Source organism: Chrysemys picta, chromosome 1, assembly GCF_011386835.1.
Source record: "Chrysemys picta bellii isolate R12L10 chromosome 1, ASM1138683v2, whole genome shotgun sequence".
NCBI lineage: Eukaryota > Metazoa > Chordata > Testudines > Emydidae > Chrysemys > Chrysemys picta.
Genome location: NC_088791.1, coordinates 99,167,133 through 99,194,579, shown reverse-complemented (window position 1 = coordinate 99,194,579; position 27,447 = coordinate 99,167,133). Strand labels below are relative to the sequence as shown.

Below are 27,447 nucleotides of genomic sequence, written 5' to 3'. Positions count from 1 at the left end.
GATCAACTGGGCACAAGGGAAAGCTCCTGGGCCTTATAAAGTGGGAGACAGTGGGTGATGGTTGTTGGCATATGCCTATGAATACTGCAGGGAATAAAATGGCTCCTGCAGGGCTCTGTGTGTGCAGGGGAAAGGCCTGTGGAGAAGGCCAAACTCCAGGCAAGCGGTACTGGGAAAGCAGGAAGACAGACCCTCAGGGAGGAGGGGCTGTTCCCAGCTTGAAACTGGAACGATGGAGCGTTTGAACTCTGAAAGGGAGATAGACGCTCAGACAGGGGGGGCTATGCCCAGCTTTGGACAAAGGCAAAAGAAATTAACTTTAAAGAGAAGTCAGACCCTCAGTGACCAAGGGCAGGGCCAAGCTGAAACTGGGATGAAATCTTTGCAGGTTTGAGTTCGGCTGTGAAAGATTTTGTGCAGGACTTAATAAATGGGACCCCAGAAGAGGAATGTTTTGAATATCTGGACAGTGTGGACTTTATAAAAGGCCCTGAATGAAGAGGAAAGTGAGGCAGGCCTCCATAGAGCCATCTCAGGCCATGAGGGGGGCACTTGGGAGGTGGCCAACCCTTTGACAGGGGTACACATTGACTGTAGAATTGAGTTGAAAATTTGCATGAAATGAGTTTTTGCTAATTATAAATAATGAGCCTGTCAGCTAGATTGTTAGGGTATTTAGGCACTTAAGGCTGCAGATAGGCACCTAGTGAAAATTTCAAAAACACCAGCACTTTTGAAAATCCCGCTGGGTGCCCATCTGCATCTTTAAGTGCCTAAATATCTTTAAAAATCTGGCTCTGGTTCTCCATTGTGTGGTTACACCAAGAGAAAAGCGGAGGCAAAATTCTACCAGATCAAATGGTATTGTTTTACACTCAATCTACAGTCATTTTGCACTGGTGTAAATGACTACAAATGGTGCAGGGCAACTGAGAATCGGGCTCAATGTATCAAATCCTCCTTTGTTGTAATTCAAGGTATCTACAAAAAATGTCAAAATATCACATAGTTAAAATGTATGGTGAAGTTTATAAGTAGCTAAGCTTTAGCAGCTACAGTTTTGAAGTATTTGGTTTGGATCAAGGTCCTGATTTCGGTGTTCTTTCTGTGTTTGTTTAATCAAGGCATTGAAATTGTTAAATATAAAATGCATACAAATATGTACCTACAGCCAGACTGCAATCAATGCACTGCAACTCATAGGGAAAGCAAATGCTGCCAGAGAAATAAAATTTGCCTTTTCTCCTAAAAGCTCTCAAATCATTGAACAGCAAGCAGCCCATCTGCTTAGCCAAGCAGGGCCCACCTGTGATCCATTCTGTTCACTGACCCTCCATGAAATACTTTGTCAAATTCAAGGTTTTGGTCTTTTCAATGTCCCTTACAGAGGAGTGCCTAAGTTACCCAATGGACTGCTGATTCTGACCTGGCACAACAACTGCATACCACCAAAACAGTCTGCCTTAAGAGTGAGGCTCATGTGGGCAGAATGGAGCTTTCTCCGCCGCTAGCGCTAGAATCTGGAGTGGACTCTTGGAAGAGATCTGACCTGAACCTCAGCTTCTAAGCAAAGTACAAAATCCACTTATTTGCCTTTCCACAAAAACAGCAGGTTAAAATTAATAAACAAAGCCTAATCCCTGCTGACTGGAAGGAAGTGAAACAGAAATATGTCCTTATGTGTACACACACATTTTAGAATTTGGGGGATGTGCTCAGATACCATGATGATGGGAGCCACATGAAAACCTATGTGGGTGGAGAGATAGAAATCATATATAGTACCACTGAAATGCAACTAGGGTTACCCTATGTCCGGTTTTTCCCGGACATGTCCGGCTTTTCGGCAATCAAACCGCCGTCCGGGGGCAATTGCCAAAAAGCCGAACATGTCCGGGAAAAATACCGGCCGGGCACTTCCTCTCCCGGGCTCCAGCTGCTCTGCTCCTCCCTGGACTCAGACTTCGGCTCTGTTTAAGAGCCAAGGTGCCCGAGCCAGCGCTACCGATTTCGGGCAGCCCCCGTGCCTCCGGACCCTGCGCCGCCGGAGCAGAGCAGCTGGAGCCGGGGAGAAGAAGTGCCCAGCTGGCGGCTGGGGTCCGGAGTCAAGGGGGCTGCCCGAAGCCGGTAGCGCTGGCTCGGGCAGCTTGGCTCTTAAAAAGAGCCGAAGTCTGAGTCCGGGGAGGAGCAGAGCAGCTGGAGCCAGGGAGGAGAAGTGCCCGGCCGGCGGCTGGGGTCCGGAGGCACGGGGGCTGCCCGAAGCCCGAGTGCTACTGGCTTCATGGTTTGCCCGGGCAGCCTCCAGACCCTGCGCCCCCGGCTGGGCGCTTCCCCTCCCGGGCTCCGGCTGGGCGCTTCCCCTCCCGGGCTCCAGCTGCGCTGGGGAAGCGCCGGCTTGGGGCGCAGGGTCTGGAGGCTGCCCGGCAAACCGTAAAGCCGGTAGCGCTCAGACAGCCCTTGTCACGTGGCTGGGAGGGAGAAGGGGGAGTTAGGGCAGAGACTTTGGGGAAGGGGCGGGGAAAGGGTGGAGTTGGGGCGGGGCCGGGGGTGGGAAAGGGGCAGGGCCGGGGTGGGGAAAGGGGCGGGGCTAGGGCCCGTGGAGTGTCCTCTTTTTTTATTTTTTAAATATATTATTTAAATAATGCAACCATCTCTGGGATGGAGGACTGCAGCCAGCCAGCATATAGCACATCAGTGTTGGGGAGCGGGACTTTTGGTCAAAGACACCACAGCAAACATCTGCTCTTATGAAAAGAGCCCCAGGATCTTTAATGACTACACAGATTAGATAGGACCTTAGTTTCAAAGGTCTCCCCCAGAACACACACACTCATTTTGTCTCATTTAGAAGGATGAAAGGCAGAATTGTTTCTATAGGGATTTGAACCTGTAATTCTAGGAATTATTACAGAGCAGATGTTTAGACGACTCAGTGACCGCCCCTGCCTGCCCACCTGAGCTCCTTGACCATGGCACTAAAACTGTTGCGATTTGGTAGCCACAAATTTTATGTAAAGTGCAACTATACAAATGTCTCTGGGGAAGTCCACTGTCTTTTTTCCCCCCTGAGACCACTACAAATGCATTTTCAAAATGGTGATTTTGTCATTCTGGAGTGAAACCCCACTACAATTTTGCAGGATTTTCATTACCAGGTAGAAAAAAGACTCAGCGGGGGAAGAGCAGTGAGAACTACTTTCACTAGAATGAATCCAATTTTTTGTCAGGCTATCTCTTGCTGCTAGGGTCACTACCCTTTGACAAAAATGGCCTCTGACCTCCCCAGCCTCACAATTCTGTTGTGACTGACCCTGAAACCCATGAAATTCAGGGGCAGACACTGCTTTGGAAGGTTTAGATAAAGTGACAAACACGGGAAGAGCTCATGGAATGCGCCCTCTGAAAAGGTCTGGCAGCTCTTTGGGGGAAGATGCAATTTATTCTGTTCGCCTTTCATTGAAATCCTAATCTTTCATATGCTACCTAAGGTGTAAACTCAAATGCACAGATGATAAATGACAATGTGCCTTCAAAGTGCCAGTGACTGTTTTCTAGAGGCTATCTTTTAGGTTTTAATAAAAAGGTATGTCAATAATTTGAATGTTTTATTATTTTGGAGAGAGAGAGGTCTAGGCAGGTTTGTACTTTATTATATGGTATGTAGGTTAAAAAAAACTACCATAGGATTATTTTTGCTTCATTTCTTTCAGAAGGTACTATAATGATATGTTTGAGTAAAAAAAAAAAAAAAATCAGATTAGTGTTTAGGCTTGGATTTTGTTCCTCTATGTCCCAAAGGTTGGATGATGTTCTGATTTTGGGTTCCAGTTCAGCCCACTATGGATTGAGGCCCTAATCAGAAAATTTAGATCCAGATTTGGATCTGGATTACTCATACACACATGCGCAAGATGTTCAGGAGTGTTTCTATTTGGAGGTCCATTAGTAATTGCTAATGCCCTCGCCTCAGGATATATTCAGCTATGCAATCAAATATTTGAGAGCAAGAGATAAGTATTCTTCAAGCTTTCTAAGTGAGAGAGCACTCCTGGGAGTCAGGAAAGGGGTCTGTGTTGAATAAGTAAATTCCTCCTGAGGGAGATAAGTAGCAGACCCCTCTGAAGCAATTTTTTATTGTTGATTTCAAAATAGGCAATTTTCTGAAATCTGGACAGTGCATTTTATAAAATGTTCTGAATAGGTAAAATACTGTTCAAGTTTTAAGTGTTTTTTATTGCTGTAAACCTATAGATGTGTATAATGCTTCACAAAAAATATAGGAACACAAGATCTCTACCCTTATGTTTTGAGAGCTCATCCTGCATTTTATGTGCACCCATAACTCTTGTTGATATCAGATTGACCTCTTGCTCTTTTAATGCAGCACGTGAAATAGTGGGCAGGGGAGTGGAGGAGGGAGCTGCTGGTTGTGACATGCTACCATTCCATGGACACTAATGCTAGTCAGGCCATTATAAACTCACATCATTAATCTATCTGCAAAAGGATTTACTGTGCATAGGCAACTTTGGAGAGCCAACCGTGTTGTCACTTGAGAAGGAGAGTGTAATTTTTGTTTCTAAATGGAAGCTAAGATTCTCACGTAATAATATCAGTCCAGGAGGTGGGACTTGAGGAAAAAACACCAACTATACTGAACTCTTGATCGTCACAAGAGATGGTAACACCACGGGTATCAGGCTTATCATTCACTGACAGTGACACTGCTTTGTTTTCTTACAGTAGAGCTGTGGTTCTCAACCAGGGGTATGTGTACCCCTAGGGGTACGCAGAGGCCTTCCAGAGAGTACATGAACTCATCTAGATATTTGCCTAGTTTTACAACAGGCTACATAAAAAGCACTTGTGAAGTCAGTACATACTAAAATTTCATACAGACGATGACTTGTTTATACTGCTCTATGTACTATACACTGAAATGTAAGTACAATATTTACATTCCAATTGATTTATTTTATAATTCTATGGTAAAAAATGAGAAAGTATGCAATTTTTCAGTAATAGTGTGCTGTGACACTTCTGTGTTTTTATGTCTGATTTTGTAAGCAAGTAGTTTTTAAGTGAGGTGTAACTTTAGGGTATGCAGAACACATCAGACTCCTGAAAGGGGTACAGTAGTCTGGAAAGGTTGAGAGCCACTGGTATAGAGTGTGCCACAGAATTCAAAGACTCTGTCCAATTGTGTGGTGTGCATACTTGCCCAAGTGGTAACCCCCTAGTGGGACCCGTATTTGCAGCCTCCTGCAAAAGGACATAAATGGTACAGAGCCTGCGGCCGGGGCCGAATGCATGTTGTCAGGGCCGGTTCCAGGGTTTTGGCCGCCCCAAACAGCCAAAATAAAAAAAAAAAAAACGCGATCGTGATCGCGATCTGTGGCGGCAATTCGGCGGAAGGTCCTTCGCTCCAAGCGGGAGTGAGAGACCGTCTGCTGAATTGTTGCCGAATAGCTGGATGTGCCGCCCCTCTCCAGAGTGGCCGCTCCAAGCACCTGCTTGACAATCTGGTGCCTGGAGCCAGCCCTGCATGTTGTTATTCGTTGTATTAGCCACCACGGTAGGGACATGTTGTGATGGCTATCGGGCAGCTGGGGAAACCGAGGCACGAAGGAGTGGGGGACAAAGCACACACATTCACACGCACAGCACATCAATGCTCCAGTGGAGACTGTGATAATTAAAGTTTCTCCGCCTTCCCGCCCCCGCTAATACCTCCACAGGCATAGCCCGTACGGACTACGACTCCCAGCATGCAACACATCACGAATAGGCGGCAGGTCCCGCCAGGCATGGCCGTTTTGCTGACGCACTGTACGGTGGGAAATGCAGTCTCGGCCAGCCTCAGCCTTGCCTGAGGAGGCATCTGGGGCTTCTGCCCCGAACTGCGGAGGGAAATACAGCGCAGCCAATAGGAACGACTAAATGGGCAAGAGCCCGCCTGCCCCGGCCCGCTCTAGCCAATAGCGACCGAACTCTCCCTTCGCTTCTTCGCCCCGCCTACCCAGATGGGGCAGGGCGGGGCCAGGCCGTTGGTTTCCAGGGCAAACGTGGCGTCACTGGCGGTGAAGGGTGGAAGGTCGGGGAGCAGCTGGGTGGGTGTTGGCTGCCGCTGGCGGAGGAGCTGCGGCTGTGGTGCCCGCGGCTCGGGAGCGCCCCGCAGGCATGGAGTTGGAGATGGCGCTGGAGGCCGTGAGGGGGCGCGGCGGGGCCGAGGGCCTCGAGCGGGTCCTGGGCCGGTACAACGAGAAGGTAACGCCCCCCCCACCGGGCAGCCCCCCTCCCAGGCCTCGATATAACCCACCGTCGCCACAGCCCCGGCCCTCGGTATAACCCCCCCTCGCGTAACACCCTCGAACCCGCTCGCGCAGCATCCCCGCCCCAGTGTAACTGTCATCCCCGCTTCCAGCTCCTTGGGCACAGCGCTGCCAGTAGCCTCCTCTGCCCTGACCCGCCCGCTTCCCTCGCCGCCCCGTGTTATAACCGCACTTACCCCCCCCCGCCCCGCCCCGCCATAACCCTCGCTAGCCACCCCTCCCCCCCCCTCAGATTTACCCTCATAAAACTCTCCCACTGACCCCGCCACGCGGGACTGCTCTCCGTGCACCGCATAACCCCCCGCGGCCCCCGTTACTCCCTGAACTGCCCGCTTCGTGACTCCAAGTGACGCCCCTGCATTGGTCACGGACACCTGTTATCTCTATAAAATCCCTCCTTACCCCCGCTTCCTGATTCCCCCTTCCCTTGTGCACCCCTGTTCCTGCCTCAGATCCCTTAGTATAGTCCCCTTCTTTCCTGTTTCCTCCCGTAATCATTGTTCTTTGCTGGAATGCGCCTAGTTACTGTCTCTAACCCCCCCAATCCCCACCCCCCTTTTTTTAACCTCGTAAATTTCCACAAATTAACAAACACGGGTTATCTTTCTTAAGTGATTCCCCAAATACACCTCCCTTAAATAACCCCCGTTGCTTCTTCACCCAGTCTCACCTTCTCTACCACAAATACAGCTTAGTTCCACATGGGAGGATATTTAATTACACAATGCTTATGTGACTTTCACACGCTCATATACACTCTCTCTTGTTTTCCAAGTATGTGTGTATGTATGTGTGTATCTATACGACACCCATGCAAGAAATCAAATCAACCACAAGATCTTTATTACCCTCTCTCCCCACTCCAATCAAAACCGTGTAGTTACTGGTACCACAGGCTGATGGCAGAGCTGAAAAAAATCATGGTATTCTTATTTCTGAGTGGGGATTTTGTTTTGTGAGGGATCAGTAATGAGGCGATTTCAGGGCAGGTTAATATTTACAAGTGTGTGGTGATTTATAGCTTCTCCCCCCCCCCATTTGTCATTCCTTAGGTTTAGGGTATGCCATGTTTATTCAGTGTCTAGCATGATTGGGACCTTTAAGCATTATCCTAATGTAAAATACTCTGACCTGAATGTCTCATCACCTTGCCTAGGCTATAAATCACCATGCACTGTATGAATTCTGTATGACTATTAACCTTCCCTGTAATGTCCTCATTATTTATGCCTCACAAAATAACAGCCACGTTCAGAAATAAGAATACCATAATGATTTTTTTAGCTTTGCCATCAGCCTATAGTACCAGTGACTGCAAGGTTTTGATAATATGACTGCAGAGTTGGTGAGGGAGTGGATGGGATTGCGCTTGAGTCACTCCATTCCTTTCGCCTGGAATATGATGTTGGGTAACTTCTCATCCACCTGAAGGACACTCTTGGATAGGGTTCTCTTGTTACTCATCCTGCTTGGTGTATATGTGAGGCCCCACTAGGTGATGTGGAGACCAAGTGGTCTGTGACTGCTGTCAGTATGTGAACAAGGAGCTCTGTCTCTTTCATAAAATTCAGGAGGCATAGCTTATTTAATTTGCTTGTGTACCTGGCCCCAAGGTAAGGGCATGAGTGTGCAAGAAAGCCCGCTGAAGCTCAGTTCAGAAAAGGCTGAGCTGAGGATGCTGGCAAGAAGCATTTGGTGAGTGGTGGCAAAGGGCATGTCTGCTTCCATTACCACAGGGGTATGCCTATGTGAAGTCAAGGGGTTTGGGGATATTTTTGGATTCCCTAGTAGCATGAGAGCCAGAAGTGTAGTTTTTCACTTGTTGGGCTAGATCAGTTGTTCTGAAACTTCATTGCACCATGACCCCCTTCTGGCAACAAAAAATACTACACAACCCCAGGAGTGGGGACTGAAGCCTGAACCCTGCTGCCTTGGGGGGGGGGGGAGGGGGAGGGGGAGCCAAAGCCTGAGTCCCTCTGCCTGGGGGGGGGGGGGGGGAGAGCAAAGTTGAAGCCCAAGGGCTTCAGCCCCAGGCAGGGGGAAGCTGTAACCTGAGACTTGCCATCCAGGGATGAAGCCCTCGGGCTTGGGATTTGGCCCTGGGGTGGTGGGGCTTCGGGGTCTCGACCCACAGTTTGAGAACCACTGGGCTAGATGATTGGTTCCATTTTTGTCTGATGTGGAGTTCACGACGTCTAGATTGTTGTTGTGGTGTAAGATTGTCAACTGTCTAATCACACAACCCCAGACAGCCTTGACCCTCACTTTCTCTGAGGCCCTGCCCCCTGCTCACTACATCTCTCCCTCCCCCCCGGCCCCATTTTTCATTGGGCTGAGGCAGGGGGTCGGGGTTCAAGAGGGGGTGCAAGGGGTGGGGCTGAGGGGTTTAGTGTGTGGGAGGGGGCTCTGCGCTGAGCCTGGGGCAGGGAGTTGGGGTGCAGGAGGGTGTGCGGGATGTGGGCTTTGAGAGGGAGTTTGGGTGCAGGAAGTGGCTCAGGGCTGGGGCAAGGGGTTGGGGTGCAGGCTCCGGCTGGGCAGCACCCAGGTGGCTCCCAGAAGCGTTTGGTCAGGCTTAGGGGCGGCTCTGTGCGCTGCCCCCGCAGCTCCCATTGGCCAGGAAGCTCAGCCAATGGGGGTTTTGGAGTCAGCGCATGGGGCAGGAGCAGCACTCAGAAACCCCCCTGGCTACCTCTGTGCCTAGGAGCCAGAGGGATGTGCTGGTCGCTTCCAGGAGCCATATGGAGCAGGGCAGATAGGGAGCTTGCCTTAGCCCCGCTGTGCCACCAACTGGACTTTTAGTGGCCTATTAAAATCTCCCAGATTGCTTTCAATAGCCACTGGGAGCTCGAGGCCGATTCCGGGAAACTCCTGGCCAATCTGGGAGGGTAGACTACACCACCTCGGGTTGCCAGTCTTTGAAGATCATTTGACATAGAAAGTAGGTGCTTAATTCCTTATTCCATCAGACCACTGTTACAGCTGTTCTCCAAAGTCTGAAGTATCTTCTAGCATGCTTTTGGATGCAGTTAAAGGTTTATTCTGAACTCTAAATCTGCCAGGTGCCATTACAAACTGATAGCTAGATTTCTTAAGGCACATGAAAAAACCACCTATTACTCTAGGCACGCTTTTTAAATTTTTAAGAAAAGAAAACCCAGCAGATTCTAAAAGCAGCAGCAAACTTTTGTTTTGTAGGGAGATAAGTTATTTCTTTAATAGAAGGACCCAGTTCTGTGTGTCTCTAACTTTTAAGAGCTGTTTCTCGGTGGTTGCAGATGGCTGTTTAAAAGAGCATTTATTTAGATGCTCATTCCTTCTCTTTCCACTCCCTGGCCTCATCTGCAGTGGGCGCACCAAATGCGTGTTTTCTCTCTTGCTCAAAGATACCTTACCCCCATTGAAGGTTTCTCTAGTCTTTTCAAGGTGTCGTATTAATAAAAAGATGCTGTCAAGGACTGGGCCCCTTTCTTTCACTCAGACATCTGTGATGAGGAGGTGGTATTTGTTTGTGAACTCTTCCCATCTAGCTCTAATAGATGTTCTGCTTGGGGGAGTCCCACTTAATACTGAGCCAGATTTTGTTTCCTAAAGACATATCCAAAGCCTGTCCTCTGCTTCTTTCTACCCAGAGACCTTCTGCCGGTACCTTTGTGACCATTAAGTGTAGTTAAAAACAGCTACCACTTCTTGCGTTGTTGGGCAGGTCTGATGTGAGGGGAATTAAAAGAATCATAATTTGACCTTGAGAGCATGTTGTTACTTGAAGAGACTGATGCTGATAACTTTTGATAGTGAGTTAGACGTTTAGTTTTTGCCAACATAGGTGCATGCTTGGTGCCATGCAAGGGAAGAGTGCCTGTAGATAAGCCATGTAAAGCAGTCATGCTTGTCCTTTGGATCATTTATATGAAAGGTAGCAGCTTGTCATTTTTTCCTCTTACAGTGTTAAAGGACAGAGATAGTAAAGATTCAATGTTCATTTCATTAGATAAAATTACATAGCTTTGCAAGAGTCTTGCACTCTATTGCTTTCTATCTCTCTTTAGCGTTCTTAAAGACCAAATATTGTTAAAATAACTAATTGGTGTTCTCAAGTTAAGAATTTTTTTCTAACAATATTTTTTGCCACTTGAGTGCTGATTAATTATTAATACAGTTCAGAATATTCTAAAATAGAACTAACATCCATAACTAGCTCAAGTTCTTAGACCACACCTTCCTCACACTTAATTGTACCCATAACGAAAGAACCCTAGGTGATGCATTTAGACAACCAGTAAAAATTAGAAATTGAAGAAATGTGTCAACAGATCTTGTACTGTACTCACTTTTATTTGAATCAGCATTTTCTGGATGAATTATTTTAAAAATACCCCAAACTTGGAAAGTCTGCCTAAAGCAAAATTTCCCAACCTACAAATCAGATGCACCACTTAGTTTGTAAAGCCTGAGTAACTAGATAGCCTTGCTGTTTTACACATGTAACTAATCCTCAACACCTGAGTAAGGTGAAAAGATGGAGATAATACCTACTTACACACAAGGGAAACTGCAGTTACCTCGCTGGCCTGATTCCACTGCTCATTGAAGTTTGTGACAAAAATACCCCTGATTTCAATGGGGTCAGTCTTTGGCCCTAAGTGACTTGGCCATGACCGCAGAGGGAGTAAAGGTTAGAACTACATAGCTCCTGGATCCAGGCTCATACGACAACTATAGAGGGTAATTGGGGAACAATTTAGACGCACTTATTGCAAGCTTACTGTAGTCTCACAGTTGGATGCAGTGGGTTAGATTACATGATTCAAGAAAGTCCCTTTGCACCCTATCAATTGAGATTCATGTTAAAACTGTGAAATTTGTTCTAATGAGATTATGGCAATTTTACATTTAACTTATTTCTTTCTCCAGAATAGGGCCACTTTCAAATTTGATCCTGCAGATGAGGAGAAAAGAAAGGTAAGCAAAACAAACCTTTCTACTTGTGCATGCCCCCTTTCAGGCAGTCTTTCCTTTGCTCTGTGTTGTTTACAGTCCGCTACCACTGAGGTGACACAACCGGCTGTAGTTTGTCATGCTTATGACATGCATGTTTTGCCTCACTGTGCTTTTGGGAAAAAGAGTTTCAGAAGACCTGATAAAGAAAAATAACAAAAGAGCCAAGTAATCTTGTTGGAGGTTCTGATTAGGAAAAATAAATGAAGGGACCACTAACTCAACCGAGCAGGTAGAAGCAAATGGAATTCCCCATTCTTGGAAGATTTGGGTTAGTAGAAAATTTTTCATTTCCCATTCATCAAACAAGACATTTGCCTACTTAGTGAGTACACAATACCATTTTTCTCTCCCAGGAAGTGAAGAGCTGTCACTGATGTGCTTCTGAATACACCATTCTGAAAGTTTTGTGGCTTCTTGAAAAAGATGGTCTGATCTCAACCTCTGTCTGTATAATATGTGACTGTAAAATTGTCCATGAGAACTTGGATTGAAGAGTCCTTGATGACAAGCAGAAAGGTTTGCAAGCTAATCTCACTGCTCTCAATTCTAGTATGTTTATGTGAATCACCGATTCTAGACATGACCTGAGGACACAAGTAATATGTGCATCTCAGCCTATTTTGGATAAATCAGTTACCAGAGCTTCAGACATGACTGGAGAAGCAAATGGAATTCCCACACATACATTTCCCTTTGTCATCTATCATTCCATCAAGGCTCCAGGATTTGATATGGAATCAGTACTTTTAATGACAAATCATGGAGTATTGGTTTCTAAGCCGACTTGTTCCATGCTTGAAGTGGTCTGACACACACAATCTGTCGAATGGGCTTACAAATGTATATGAATCCATATGGCCTAAAAGTTTGAAACTTTCTCATTGTAGGCAAAGAGTAAGTACAGATGTGAAGGATACAATTTTTTTTATTTGAAATATGTTCAGTAGAAAGAATGCTCTCACTGCTACTCAATCTAGAATTCGTCAGAGTTCTCCTATAGATCGGGACAGATCCAGATTTCACTTCATGTTGATCCCCAAACCCAGGGATGAAAATAAATTAATCACTTTACTTGCCGTTGCTATGACTTGCATTTGTGACTTCCCCTTTACAAGCCAGTTGTCCAGATAAAAGTAAATGTGCAATGCTTGTATGCATAAATGAGCTGCTAGCCCTGGCAGGCGCTTCATAAACACCCGCAGTGTCAATGACATCCATTCTGGCACTTCCTTTCAGAATAACAACTCCCCAGAGCCATAAAACTTGGCATTTGTGAGTGCACTTGCACATCAAAATAAATGTCCTGTAAGTTGAGGTAATGAACTAATCCATGGTATCTAGTGCTGGGATAATTGAAGCGAGAGTTACCATGCAGAACTTGGTGTGTTGAATATATTTAAAGTTCCTGAGATCTAAAACTGAATGCCAGCCACCTTTTTTTTTTTTTGGGGGGGGGGGGAAGGTATGAGAAAATAAAGAAAATAGAAGCCCTTCTGATGTACTAATTCTAATGCTCCTAACTTGATGAGGTCATTTTTCTGCTGGCATGTGGCATTCTCATGAGACTAGTCCCTGAAAAGGAACTGGGAAGTGGGACAGGAAGGAAGAAAAGGTTTGAAATTGAATGGCATAACAATCCTTGCCTCCTTGAAGGACCCATCGATCTGTGGTGAATGGCATCCAAGCCTGCAGGAAAAAAGATAGACAGGAATCAGAGTGTGACATAAAAGGGCATAGATCTTTGTAGATTAGTACAAGATCCTTGACCATTGCATCAAATCTGATGTCTCTGTGCCTGATCCACTGAGTAGTACAGGAGAGGGTAATTAAGCTGACTTCTTTTTAATATGTAGATCTTTCTTTAAATTGGTCAGAAGGCCTCTGGTGTTAAGAATATGAAAAAAGAATATTGAGCTTTCCTATATCTGGAGATAGAAGACTGAGGACAAAATTCCTTGTTTTTGAAATTCTATAAAATGGGCTTTGAAGCTGTGCTCCAGTTCCAGGCAAAAACCTGCAGCTCCATCAATGTTATAACTGAACTGAACAGATTCTGACCATTTGAATAGCAAGTCTTCAATTGCTGGTTGAACTTAGTTTTACCAAAAGAAGGCAGATAACCATGACGAGTGTTGCATTACAATACCTGTAACTGTTGAACGAGCACCAGAATAGGCAGCATCTAATGCAGTCTGAAGAGAAGTTTTAGCAATAAACTGTCCTTCTCCAGAAATAGTTTTAAATTAATCTCTACATTCTGAGGATAATTTGTCCTTAAAATCTGAGTCTATCCAATTGCAGCTATCATGTCTTGATAACTTGCTGTCCTGACTTGTAAAGATGTTGAATACATTTTCTTTCTGAAAAAAGGTAGTTTCTTGAGTGTGTTTTTTTTTTTTTTCCTCCTTAGGAGTAGATTTTCCAGAGTGTGTTGCTCTCTCATTGTCTGTAGCAACAACCAGCGATGATGGTGCCAGATGAGTATAAAAATACTCAAATCTTCTGAATGGCATCTGATATCTATCGCCACCATGAAGTGGTGAAAGTAGCTGAATGGAGGCATGGGCAGCCCAGATATCTTTTGGTGAATCCAATATCCCTTCATTATAGGTGTTGCAACTTTTGACTTGGGCTGCTGATTGTAGAATATCAAATAGTTATGCTTTTTCCTGAACTATATCCAAATGAACTATGTGTGTGTGTACACTATATGCTTCAAGAACAGGAGTGCTTGTGGTACCTTAGAGACTAACAAATTTGCGAGCCGGGCTGCCAGTGCTGGGTGCCCATGGTGTCCAGGAAGTGCCACCCGCTCTACAACCCCTACTTCCCGGACGAGCGCGCCTTCACCACCTTCTGGATCGGCCTGTGGTCCGTGCTCTGCTTCCTCTCCACCTTCACCACAGTCTCCACCTTCCTCATCGACATGGAGCGGTTCAAGTACCCGGAGCTCCTGTTCTTTCTGTGAATACAGACTAACACGGCTGCTACTCTGAAACTATATGCTTCAGTAATTCCTGAAAAGTTTTAAAATCATCACCTGAAAGTGGAGTAGCCTGTGCAATGATTTCATCAGGTAAGAAAGAAGAATCATGTATAGGATCAGAATGATTGTCCTGATGAGCAGGTATTTCATCACTTAAAATTTGTTGTTCCTTTGCGTCTTGAACTAGACAAGGAAAATTATTAGAATTGAGAGTCTGCAAACTGTGAGTCACAAATAGATCCCGTATATTGTGGGAGAACTTGCTCCTGAAATTACGAGTATTGAGGCCATATGGGAAAGAGATCTGGCCAGTTCAGAGGAAACCAAGGAGCATAGTGAGAATGATCATCCTTAGATGTAATAGGAAGCTTCTTCTCATTATTATTTTCTCTCCGCTGATATTTCTTTTTAATGGAAGACTCCTATCAGAGGCTGCGAGGATTTGGTGTCTTTGGCTGAAGAAAACTCTGATGCAGTAACCATGACAGGAGGCTGAAAGATAAAAGTGGGACTTGTGTCCTTAATTTTATTGAAGTGTTTCAAAGAAGTTTCCGTAACTGGTACCCTTGTTGCTTTTTGTGGAGGAGATGTGGAAGGTACTTGCACCAGGGAAATCTCCAAGATTGGTGATTCAGATTCTGAAGTGACCCTGAGGTTTGGTGAAAAGACACAAAGAATTACTTGGAGCTGCAAAGTTATTTGTAAAAGACCTCTTCACTGAGGATGTTGCAGATGTCTCTTCCCTCACTGAATATCCCTCAGTAGCTGAAACCTTTGATGCAGAGTGGGACTTGACTGAAGTTGACAGTGCCAACAGAGGAGGCACAGCAGAGAATTGTCTTGAGCACTCCAATGCCAAGTGGGATGGTGCTGATGCAGTTGGTGACAGAGGAGTAAGTTTAGATGACATTTAGAACTCCTCTTCCCTTGAGCTCTTTTTGTGGAGGAGGTAGACATCTGCGTTGGCTCCCTGCTGTGGCGTAGTACTGAGGATTCCAGTCCCACTCCTTTCCCGTGGGTAGTAGCAGTTCCTTTTGAAAACTCCACCTCATACTCGGCACAGGTAATAATGCCTTCTTTGAAAAGCTCAGCTGGTCTCAAACTGTGGGTCGGGACCCCAAAGTGGGTCGCAGCCTTGTTTCAGTGAGGTTGCCAGGGCTGGCGTTAAACTTGCTGGGGTCCGAGGCTGAAGCCAAAGCCTGAGGGCTTCACCCCTGGGCTGCGGGGCCAAGGCTTTGGTTTCTGCCCGGGGCAGCAGGACTCTGGCTTTGGGCTCAGGGTGGCAGGGCTCAGGCTTTAGTCCCCCCCCCCCCCCCCAGGGTCGTGTAGTAATTTTTGCTGTCAGAAAGGGGTTGTGGTGCAATGAAGTTTGAGAACAGCTGATTAAAGCTCCTCTCTGCAGTTGGCACTGGAGCTGAGGTTGAGTCAGAACTATTCAGTCCTTAAAAGCAGGACTGTTTTGATGGATCTTCCTGAGTTTGCCTGTTTCCTGGCCCCTGAGTTTAGTGTCACAACTCTGATAGGACAATTGGAAGACTGTCTCAGGAAGGAAGAAGCTTTTGTCTATGGTCAGAGCCCAACATAGCTTTCATGTTTATCTGGGGTCGTTCTCTTCCCCCCTCCCCCTCCCATGAGGAAAAAGCTTCAGTCTAGATTGCTTCTCCCTTTGTGCCCACTTCTTGATGGGTGTGCAAATGGTACAGTTATCTGGGATAACTGGGAGTTCCTCAGCCATGACATATGCCTTATTGTCTGGGTATCAGTGAGAGGAATATTTCCTTCTCCCCCGCGCCCACTCCCCAGGATTGGCATGACTTAAAACCTGGGAATTTAGGCTCTACCGAAAGCTGCACTCGCCCCCCCCCCCCCCCGATCTGCTGCTAACTGAAACAGTAAAAAGTAACCAACTATAAACAAACTGTTAACTTCCAGCCTAAATACTCAGTAACCAGAATAATACAGATGGACACTGTTGTTCCAACTCATTACCTAAAGCAGTTCGAAGGAACTGAATGGAGGTTGAGGTTGCTGTACCCTTTATTCCCTGGGGACGGGGTGAGGGGGGCATGGTGGGAGCACATGCATGACCCCTATTGGGCATTGCTAGAGAAAACATTCTGAACTGCTATTCTGGGGAATGTGGACACCATAAGTGGGTGCAGTTATTCAAAGAACCAGTTGCCATGTGCAGTTATTTGAAGAACAAGAACATTCAAGAAAATTAGGATTATCTAGATCAGGGGTTCTCAAACTTCATTGCATTGTGACCCCCTTCTGACAAGAGAAATTACTACATGAACCCAGGAGCGGGGGACTGAAGCCTGAGCCCCACCGCCTAGCCTGGGGGCCAAAGTCGAAGCCCAAGGGCTTCAGCCCCAGGCAGGGGGCCTATAACCTGAGGCCCACCACCCAGGGCCGAAGCCCTCTGGCTTCGGCCCTGGGCGGTGGGATTGGGCTTGGGCTTCAGCCCTAGGACCCAGCAAGTCTAATGCCAGCCCTGGCGAACCCATTAAAATGGGGCCCCGATCCACAGTTTGAGAACCACTGAGCTAGACCACTTATACAAGAACAATCCTGTCTTCATGAGTCAAGCGCAGAAATGGATTCAAAGGCAATATGTGAATTTATCCAACACACAAAAGCTAGAAAAAAGTATTTTTAGTATCCATATTTGGGAATGTTTGAGGGTACAGTGGGTTTAATATCCAACATACTTCCACTTAAAACTAGATATGGTACCTGAAGATGTTAGTTTCTAACTATCAAAGTTGTTAATATATATTCCAATCTTAATCATAGTTCTAAATTATATAAATCAAAATCCAACAAAAACAAAATGGCTAAGATGACTTGACATATCTATGAATAAATAACATAGTTCTATTGAAAATGTTTTAAATATATTTATGTGACTACTATGTACACTGACATTCTGGGCCTCTATATAAACCCAACTAAAAATAAAGAACTTTAAATAATACACAAGTCCCTGTATATATTAATTCTCTAATTCTCTTCCTGTTGACTTGGCTTCTGTTCCACGCTCTCAGTAATTTTCTGGTGGTGTCTTATCTTCCTTCATTCTTGACATCTTATTCAACACCCTTCCTATAAACTGTGAAACTTGTTTCCAGTTGTTCATCTAAAAACTCCTAAACTGTAAGGATTCAGATATTCTTTATAACTTGTGGTAGCACTGCATGGATTTGACACTGTAACCTGTAGTTCTGTGGAAGGGATTAAGTGTATTTGCATATTCAAATATAAGCATCAATGTTCTTGTCACCAAAATACAAACATACCTGCAGTTATTTGAATTGATTATCCAACTGTTCCTCTCATATAACTTTAGAAGTGTCTGTAACTGGATCATGTCTTTAAGTTTTTAATGTGCTTTGTTGGCATCATGCTATATGCTGCAGGGTTGTCTGAGTGCTTTACAGCAATTTTTTTCAGTCTATTCTCCTTACTACTACACTGCTTTAAGCAAAATGGTGTTTACTCAGGACCATTATTTAAGATTTTCTATCAGAGAACCATCTTTGAATCCTCTTAACAGACAAGGTCTTGAAAGCTTTTGAGGGGAGCATAATCTTTAAATTTAGGGCTGGTCTACACTAATGCTGTAAGTCGACCTAAGTTACATAACTGAAATCGACATAACTTAGGTCAACTTACAGGGTGTCTACACCGCACTATGTCGTCAGGAGATGCTCTCACGCTGACTTACCTTCTGCCTCTTGGGAAGGTGAAGAACACTTCTATGGGCGAATGGTTTGCCATCGACTTAGCTTGTTTCACCAAACTCACTAAATCAACGCCGCTGCATTGATCACAGCAGTGCCAATTTAGCAGGAAGCATAGACAAACCCTTAATGTTTTAAACATGGCCATAGGGAGGCATGATGGGGGTCATTGATTAATATGCAAATTTCTTAGTATGTATTGGAAGTATTTTTGCTATCTCCATGAATCCTTTCTCTCTCCAGTCTAGATGTGTGTGTGCACATGATTGGAGACAGTATGAACTAGGCTTCTAGGAGCAAAGTTTCCTTGGAAAACATGCACTCCTTTCAGTTGTGGCCATTAACTTAAACTGAAAAAAATCTTAATTTGCCTTAATGTTTTGTGCTTTTTGGACTTGTCCTACAAAGTCTTGTGAGTAGTCCTTATGCTAAATGATTACTCTTGAGGAAGGCTTGGCAGGATTGGACCCTTTATTTGTGTATATTTTCTTTCTTTTGTATGCAGAGTTTAAAAGGTGACCTGCAGGATGGGTACTGCGTTTTCATTGGCTAAGCTGTTGAAGGTGCATTGTATGACAAGTGGATAAAAATCAGTTGAGAGATTTGGAAATACTATATGTACACACTTACCATTTTTTCCACAGTGGGGTCCATCTGTTTAAAAAAATTAATAGAAACATGATACAGAACTTGATTTTTAAAGTTTTCAGCTGTTTTTCTTACCTTTTTCTTTCTTGAAATCATCCCAAGCGCACACAATTTTTTGTTTTACAACGAAATAAAATATAGACTATCAAACAAGGATGGCATAGAAACATGGGACTCATCTCAGTCAAGAATTTGGTTTTATTAACTCTTTAAAATGGAATCATTACTGCACTCTGGTGTATATCGCTATCTTATAGTACTTCTTGGGAGCTAGAGGCACTTGATTTCATCTCACGCAGTGTACTCAGTGCATACTGATATTGCAGAATTACACATGCCTGTTGTGAATGGAAATAAAAAAATAAAGCATATCTATAGGGCTCTTACAATGTCTGCTTAAAGGATGATCAGACCCTGAGGTAATGCCACACCTCTCAATTTAAAAAAAAAAAAAGCTATGTAAGCATAACTGAACTTAAAATGAAAATTTGATTTTCTGGGATCATGTCTTACCTGTTGTGCCTAAGTATTATAGGACCCTCCAGCCAGAGTATGACTTTACAGTCTCCTAGTGGCTGCAGAACCTAGGCCTGCTGTCTCTTACTGAACCATGTTTTTCTTGTGTGGGGCAGTGAACTGAATCAGGCTGGAATTGTAGAATCATTCTATTGAATATTTCAGTAAAACAAATAACCAGCCTGATAACCTAATGTTATTCTTAACTTGTAGTGGACCTGGAACCCCCTCATGAGGTAGCAATCTAAGTTTTCTGTCAACAGTGACATTTTTTTAAAGTTGGGAAAATGGCAGCATTTTTGTGGCTAGAGCTGTGGTCTCCTAATATGTTGTCATATTTCTCTATCAGTGACTTTTCACAGCCAGAAGTAGTTTATAAGCTTAACAATACTTTTGCTGTAACAGAGGAAGTAAATTCGTCCAAGATAGTAAGGAAAACTGTTTATATTAAAAGGGGGAAAAAATGAGCTTAAATAATCAAGGAGCAGCAGCCAAATGCAAAAAGCACTCCAATAAGTTAGTTTCTTGTGGTCCCAAAACTTCATCAGGGGAGTAATTTCTATTTTTCTCTTGACTCCTTTATGATCAGCTGTTTAAACTTTGGTAGCATTGTTTCTCTAACCATGGATTTCTCTCTTCCTCTGCTTTACCTTTTTGCGCCTTATCAGTTGACTCTTGTATGCGATGGTTTAGTAGCACTTAATTTTTTCCACATGATTATCACATTTGTAAATAAACAACCCCCCCACCTCTTTAAACCATAACCCCTGTGCTTCCTTAACCCTTGCTGTCATTCACTCCATGGTAAAATGACCATTTTATGACTCTGTATTCTAATTCTAGATTTTTTTTTTCTTTCTTCCCCATCTCTAGGCTCCCCCTACTTTGTTAGAACTATTTCCTGCACTACCTCCAGACAGTGGTACCTCCCCTTCCTCTGTCTCCTTTGTGTGCCAGCCCCACATGCCCTGTCAGGTCCCCAGGTCCCTGAAGAGTCTTGCCCTCTCTGCTGTCTGGGGGGCAGGGGTGGGTCGCTGCAAGCGCGGTGGGGAAGAACCATCATGTCAGTGTGGTTTGGGGCTGTAAATGTGCCACTAGCACCTGCCAACTACCTGTTACCACAATCCCCTCTAACCACACACTCGCATGAATCTACTAACTTCACCAACAGCTCAGCAGTTCTATTCTGTTCAGCATCTTCTATTTCAGAACCAATTGGAGTTTTAGTTTAACTCAGAATGTCGTTAATTCTCAAAGCTCTCAAGAAATCTAGAATACTGTATCTCTATATCAGTGGTTCTCAACCAGGGGTATGTGTACCTCAGGGGTATGCAGAGGTCTTCCAGGGGATACATCAACTCATCTATATATTTGCCTAGTTTTACAACAGACTACATAAAAAGCTCTAGCGAAGTCAGTACAAACTATAATTTCATACAGACAATGACTTGTTTATACTGCTCTATATACTAAACACTGAAATGTAAGTACAATATTTATATTCCAATTTATTTTATAATTGCATGGTAAAAATGAGTGAGCAATTTTTCAGTAATAGTGGCTATCACACTTTTGTATTTTTGTCTGATTTTTGTAAGCAAGTAGTCTTTAAATGAGGTGAAACTTGAGATACACGGGACAAATCAGACTCCTGCAAAGGGGTACAGTAGTCTGGAAAGACTGAGAGCCACTGCTCTATATATACACTATGATTGACTTACATATATGGAAGCTGGCACCATTGAGAAAACATGCAAGAAAATACAAAAAAAGATAGGTGTACATGAAGAACTCATGCTGACCGAATTAGCTGCTGTCACAACAGTTAAGACATAATGCTCTCTGTAAGTGGATTTACAGAAATAAAATGAAACTATTGTTAAACATTTTAAAAATAACAAGAAGTTGGGGCTTCTGTATTCTGCGACTCTGCAGCCACAGAATTTGCTGTGAACGCTAGCCACTGTTACAAAATTGTGCTCTAGAATCTAAGCTTTCATGTATCGTTTTTGACAGTGTTATGAAAATAACTTGCACTGAAAAGAAACCAGTGCAGTACTGACATCTTGAGAATACCCTGAGCTTGAAATAGTACATGTAAAGAGCATACCCTTTCTCACTCAGCACAATAGTTGCTTCGCTCCAAAATCTAATGCCATAAAATGCTGATCATTTTAGCAGAAATAGCCAGCTATTCCACTTATCCAGCAATCCCAAACAACCTTGCTCGGTGTTGAAATCCCTAGCTGTCTCCTAGTTGATTGCCAGAAACTCCTAACTTCTTTCTTTGACACATTCTATAATCCATTGTGCATGGTCAATGCAAAACTGTGGGGGCATATATAGAATGAGGGCTACTGTACTTATTTCACTGTTCATCTTTATTTTTAATTCACTAGCCTGTCCCCCACCGCACCCCCTTTAAATTTATTTTTTTATGGGACCTAGTTTTGCATCTGTTTTATGTGTGGAGCTCCTATTGACCTCATTAACATTCTGCCCTCTGAGCAGCTGCTAAAGTAGATTGTATTAAATAAATTAAAACTTGCCCATCTCATCAACCCCCTACTGAGAGCTTAATTAAAATCAACTGAGAATTTAAAACTATGAAAAACCTTGGTTAGAAGACACAATGAACTACAGAGACTTAAGCCAGCCCAGGAGAAGGCAGAATGACTTGCCAGTTACCATGTATTCAAGTGACTGGGAACATCATGTGCTCTGGCACATAATCTCATTCTCTGAGGCCAAAGATGTGGATGCTGCCAGTGCTCTCATACTATAAAGCACATGAAACTTCATAGCAAACCTGTGATGTGACTGATTTCCTCACCATCACTGCTCTCCCCCTCCCCTTTCCAAAAAACAATGTGGACCATGATTTAACTATTTGAGGCCTTTCTAAAATAGACATTTTCTAAAAAAACAAAGCCATATAACTGTAGAATTGTTAAGAATATTTTTTTTAAAGCAGGTGGATGTTCCATCACCCTCCCAAGTCAAATTCTCTCCCTCCACAATGCTGCATTAAAATCATAAAGCTTTAAGATCGAGCCAATATCAATTTAGCTTTAAAGCAGAAGACCTGACCCTTGAGGTTACTGATAATCTAGATTACAAATTTAACAAAGGCATATGGGTAGGTTTGAGTTTGGGAGTTTTTCACACAACCTACCAGGACCCTAAACTGCATTCCTTGGGCACTCTGAACTCCCATTGAAATTGGTGGAATTTAGGGTGTGCAAAAGAATGCAGGATCAGTCCCAACTGCATTGCTTATAAGAGGCAAGATAAGTGAAGATGGTTTAAAAATACACTACTTAAGGGTCACATTCAATTACTACTTTTTGCTGGATTTTCCTGCATTTTTGACACTCTGCGCTCTGGTACAGGAAAATAGGATCAGCATGCAGTTCAGAGTGAGCCAGTTGTAGAGGCAAATTATTTTCTTTAATCTCACATTAAAGTAGAATAATATATAGATGTGTGTATTTGAAAAGCGTGCTTCTATATGCTTTAGGCCCCTTTGACATAACTCGAAAATGCAAGTACATCAAATATAAGAGAACCTAGCAAACTTTGGAAGTAGATACTTATTTTTAGCAAAACTCTTGCTGTTCACCCTTAAATTCCAGTTAGTTCCTATAACAGCGAACCATCCATAGTCACACTGTTCTACGCAATAGGCTAGTCGTGTTCAGCTACTGGTTTGTATATTGCAGTAATGGAAAGTATATTTTTCAAGTTCCTGATATTATCCAAATGGAAAGAGTGATTCACTAAGGGGAACAACAAAAAAGCCCGATCCCCATGTGGCTCATTACGTTTTTTTGTTCTCAGCATGATTGTACACTAGCTACAACAAATCAAACTGAGTTTGCATAGATCAGAAAACGCCAGTAGTGAGGGGCAAGTTGGAGAGGGAACCTATACCTATCTCATAGAACTGGAAGGGACCCTGAAAGGTCATCAAGTCCAGCCCCCTGCCTTCATTAGCAGGACCAAGTACTGATTTTTGCCCCAGATCCCTAAGTGGCCCCCTCAAGGATTGAACTCACAACCATGGGTTAAGCAGGAACGCATTGAATGGATCAGCAACATGGCTGGGAGATGTGCTAAAGCAGAGCTAGTGGAGCCTAGCTGATGTGTGGGGAGTGGGCTAGCAGGCTTGGTATTCAAATTGTGCGACATAATATGTACAACTGCCTAAATGACTACTAACATATTTTTCCTATTTGAAAAACTAGGAAATTCAATGGCAAACTGATAATGCAGAGATAAGGTTGCTAGTAGTCTCTCCTTGCAGAACATTGAGTTGAGCAAAGCTCAAATTTCTGAAAGCCTGGAAATGCACAGTTAAGGTTGTCCATGCAACCTTAACTCTGCCATCTTTCAGCAATGCCCCAATATGTCCTGTTAACACCCAGACACTTGCTCTGCCAGCCCCACAGTTGTTGAAATTGCTGTTCACCTCTTTTTACAGCCCATTTATTCTCATCCATGGGATTCCATCTACCACTATTAAAGAACAAAAGGGGGGGGGGAATTGCCCACACTTGGTTATCTCAGAGACCACCTCTCCTACAACACTGTTTCACAGTGGCAGTTTGGATCAGTAAGCAGTTTTTCTGCCACTGTGGATTACAGTACTGTGTCAGCAGAGACAGAGGTTTCTTGACTGAATCACTCTAGCAGAAAAAGGGTCAATTTATTCTGTTCCTGCTATTAGCAAGTTTCTGTTTGTAGTCCCCAGTGCTGCCCACTCTTGCTTGTCTGGATTATTTATCAAAATCTAGCAGATTTAGTAACTGCTGCTTCCGATTTATAAGCAAAGATAATTATACATAAAACTTTTTAATTACATTAAAATATTTGTGAAAGGTCAGTTGAGCTGTAGAGGTTGATTTGACCATTACTTCCAAACTATAATCATTTTTGTTTAAAAACTTGAAGGGTGAGATCTTCAAAGTCTTCAGCATTGCCCAGCTTTTCCCACTGAAGTCAGAGAGTTTTATCACTAACCTCAGTGAAAGCAGTTAGGCCTATGTTGAGTGCTTTTGAAAATCCCACTCTTAAGCTTCCTTTTTCGTATGTCTTGCTGATTACAGGATATTTCATAGACATGGTTTAACAATACTAAGTGTTTCAGAGAGACTGAAATTCTGTGTTTTAGTGACTGTCTATTTTAGTGTACATGATGTAAATATAACCCCATCTGTGCTGATCAAAAATGATTTCCAGATAAACTTTTAGAGGCAAAGAATGCAGCAACCTGGTAGGTCTTTAAACCAAAACGTTCCAAGTGTACTAAGTAGCTAGGTGTGACAGTCAATAACTAACTCGTCTCATGTTTTGATTATAATATCATATGCTTTCCTGTTTAACATCTTGGTGTATCACACAGCATTGTACCACAGTTTGACCTGCTTAATTTAGTTGAATAATACATTGTTTCAACATGACTCTTCATTCTCTTAATCATTACTGTAACAAAACTCCCTCTAGCGTGTCCAGTGAAACTTTCATCTCTAGCTCTCGGTCTGGGTGACGAGCATTTATTTTAGTGCTGAAAAATCCAATTCCTGCAACATTTCCTTAAGTAGGAAACTGTTACAGTATATTAGTATTCATAAGAAACTGAGAAGTGTGTGTGTACATGGCATATAGTTCTGGTCATAAATTGATTCATACTGCACCAGTGGATGTCACTAAGAACTACCCAGAAAAGTGACTACACTGTTGCACTAGTAACTAACGTACTTCAAGGGACAAGAAGCAGAGGAAGATTTAAAGGTCAAAAACCAAAGGATCTGGGTGGTATAGGATGCAGTAAAGTTTTTATTGCCACTTATATGGGAAGACTTTCATAACTAGACTTGTGACTCTGCCACCCATGAGTAATGTTGTCATCCTGAATATGTGGCAATAAAAAATTTATGGAGCCCTGTTCCATCATGCAGTCTCTGCTATTCTGTCTTTCCTCTCTCTTGGTTGATTTGTCTGAGTTTTAGTTTGTAGAAAATAATCAGAATAGTGTGTTTAAATCTTTCTGTAATTGAAATGTTATTTTTCTGATCTTCTAATTCTTAAATCACTTGTATTTTTCTAAACAGCAATGCAAATTAACTGCCTGTAACATAAGTATAGCATTCTATCTTTTGATCACGGGACAATCTTTGAGTCTCTTGATCAGGATGGCCTGTCACTATGTTTTGCAGGTATTATTTAAACTCTCCTAGCTATGACTGCGTATTCGTTACCTTAAGTTACTAAAAGTCTACATTTCACTCTCTCGTCTTGCTAGTTTTAATATGCCCTCTTTTGTCTGTTAGCATACAGACTATTAAATACCAGTTTGAGTTTCCCTCAACTTTGACTCTGACTGGGTCATTAAATCTCAAATAAGGGAAGTGTATGCACATGAAGAACCATTTAGCTACAAGCTTAGCAAGAGAGGTATGTACTATATTCCAAATATTTAAGACTACTAAAACAGTATGATTTCTTTTTTTAAACTAAAAATATAATGGTCTATTATAAGGATCTCTCTGCTTCCATAAAAGTCTTGCTGTGACACAATAGGATTAACGTATAGAACCAAGGTATTGGTGAAACTGGCAGCTTGTTTGTGACTAGGAGATGTGCTGTCATCTCTAGCAGTATCCATTTATTTTGGTTTTATGTATAAGAAAAACCTTTAATGATATTCTCTGAATGTTTTTGTAGTAATTCATATTTTGAAAAGCTAATAATGACCTAGATAAAATAAGACTAAAAACAAGTTCCTTGAAGAAAGTGGCTGAAGTTTTATGATTTGATTGATGATAATAGCGAGACTTTGCATTCAAAATTACAAGGATTAAAATTTTGTGGGTTTTTTTGTATGTGTCCACAGAAACTATGTGAAGGAATCTTAAACATCCTCGAAAAAGACATAAAAACATCATATCAAGTTGCCTGTCTCGAAGCCCTTCGGATTCTCTCCAGAGATAAGAAGGTTTTAGTGCCTGTGACAACAAAGGAAAACATGCAGATCCTGATGAGGCTGGCAAAGCTAGACATGACAGAAGATTCTTTGGAGGATGTGTCCAATTTCCCTGTTATAGTGGAAGCTTTAAAATGCCTCTGTAACATAGTTTTTAATAGTGCCATTGCACAAAAACTCAGTTTGGAACTGAACCTTGCAGCTATGCTTTGCAATCTACTGAAAAAATGCAAGGACCAACAGTTTGTTGATGACATTAAATGTTTTGATTTGCGCCTTCTCTTCCTCCTGTCACTTCTGCACACAGATATTAGGTCACAGTTGCATCATGAGCTACAAGGGTTGCAGGTTTTGACTCAAGCCTTGGAAAGTTCATTTAGCATAAGATGGACAGACAAGTACAAAGCTGCTGAAGAGCATGATGGATCTCCTTTATCGCTGCAAGAAACGGATTGTGCCATTGAGGCACTCAAAGCTCTCTTTAATGTGACACTCGACAGTTGGAATGTCCACAGTGAGGTACGGTCTGAGTTGAAATTCTTTGATTGGACTTATTTTGTCTGCAAGAACCACAGCCACCGAATAGTTACATTGGCGAAGCAGTTGCCCAGTCATCAGAGCAGGGCATTCCCTTGTTTAGGACAGTACTTAAAAGTTCATATGCTTAAGTACCCGTCTGAACTAGGGCCTCAAAAAGGTGATGAATCCTTAATGTTAAGAAAAAGCTTTGAGGTCCTCAGAGGAAAGTAGCTATACAGTCGGGGTTGGATGGTTGGTATAATACAATTTTATTTTTTTTAAGTTTTTAAATATAAACTCAAATATGCAGTTGAATGTCTAATGAGAATGAGGCTGGATGAGAGCTTGAGGTTTCCAAAGGGAAATAAGCACTAGTTAAGCACATTAAAATACATATTGTTGGTTAGGATAACTTTTTTTTCTTTAAATGTGTGTTCAGATGAACATCTCTCTGGATTATAGCCAGCAATTGTTAGGGCTGTGGAACAATGACTTGATTGTTTTTCTTTGGGCACAATTACAAACAGAGCACCTTTTTTTAAGAACAAGTAATTCTGTTTGTTTGAGGGGAAAGAGGTGTGCTTTTTTTCCTAAGGATGTTAAATGATGATGAGAAGCAATACATGCACCTTGTTGGTGTAATTTTTAAATAGGATTTACCTTTTCTTTTGATGAATATCAAACCAGTTGCCTTGAGAGAGCATACGGCACCTGGAA

The 27,447-nt window shown here is 43.1% G+C and overlaps 1 protein-coding gene across 9 annotated transcripts in view; it reads left to right on the top strand.

The window, feature by feature from the left end:
* The first annotated feature begins 5,845 nt into the window (after positions 1-5,845).
* The window catches only part of RIC8B (RIC8 guanine nucleotide exchange factor B), a 59,199-nt gene continuing 37,597 nt past the window's right edge, over positions 5,846-27,447 (top strand). Inside the window, exons 1-5 of one of the 9 annotated variants that reach the window (XM_065581696.1) lie at positions 6,076-6,267; positions 11,244-11,291; positions 11,684-11,846; positions 13,741-15,379; positions 26,122-26,730. In XM_065581696.1, coding sequence (XP_065437768.1) covers positions 26,254-26,730 — 477 coding nt within the window. In that variant the 5' untranslated portion in view covers positions 6,076-6,267; positions 11,244-11,291; positions 11,684-11,846; positions 13,741-15,379; positions 26,122-26,253. Of the gene's footprint in view, positions 6,268-11,243; positions 11,292-11,683; positions 12,225-13,740; positions 15,380-26,121; positions 26,731-27,447 lie in introns of all 9 variants that reach the window. The other 8 variants (XM_005300798.5, XM_065581702.1, XM_065581708.1 and 5 more) reach the window with 8 other exon arrangements.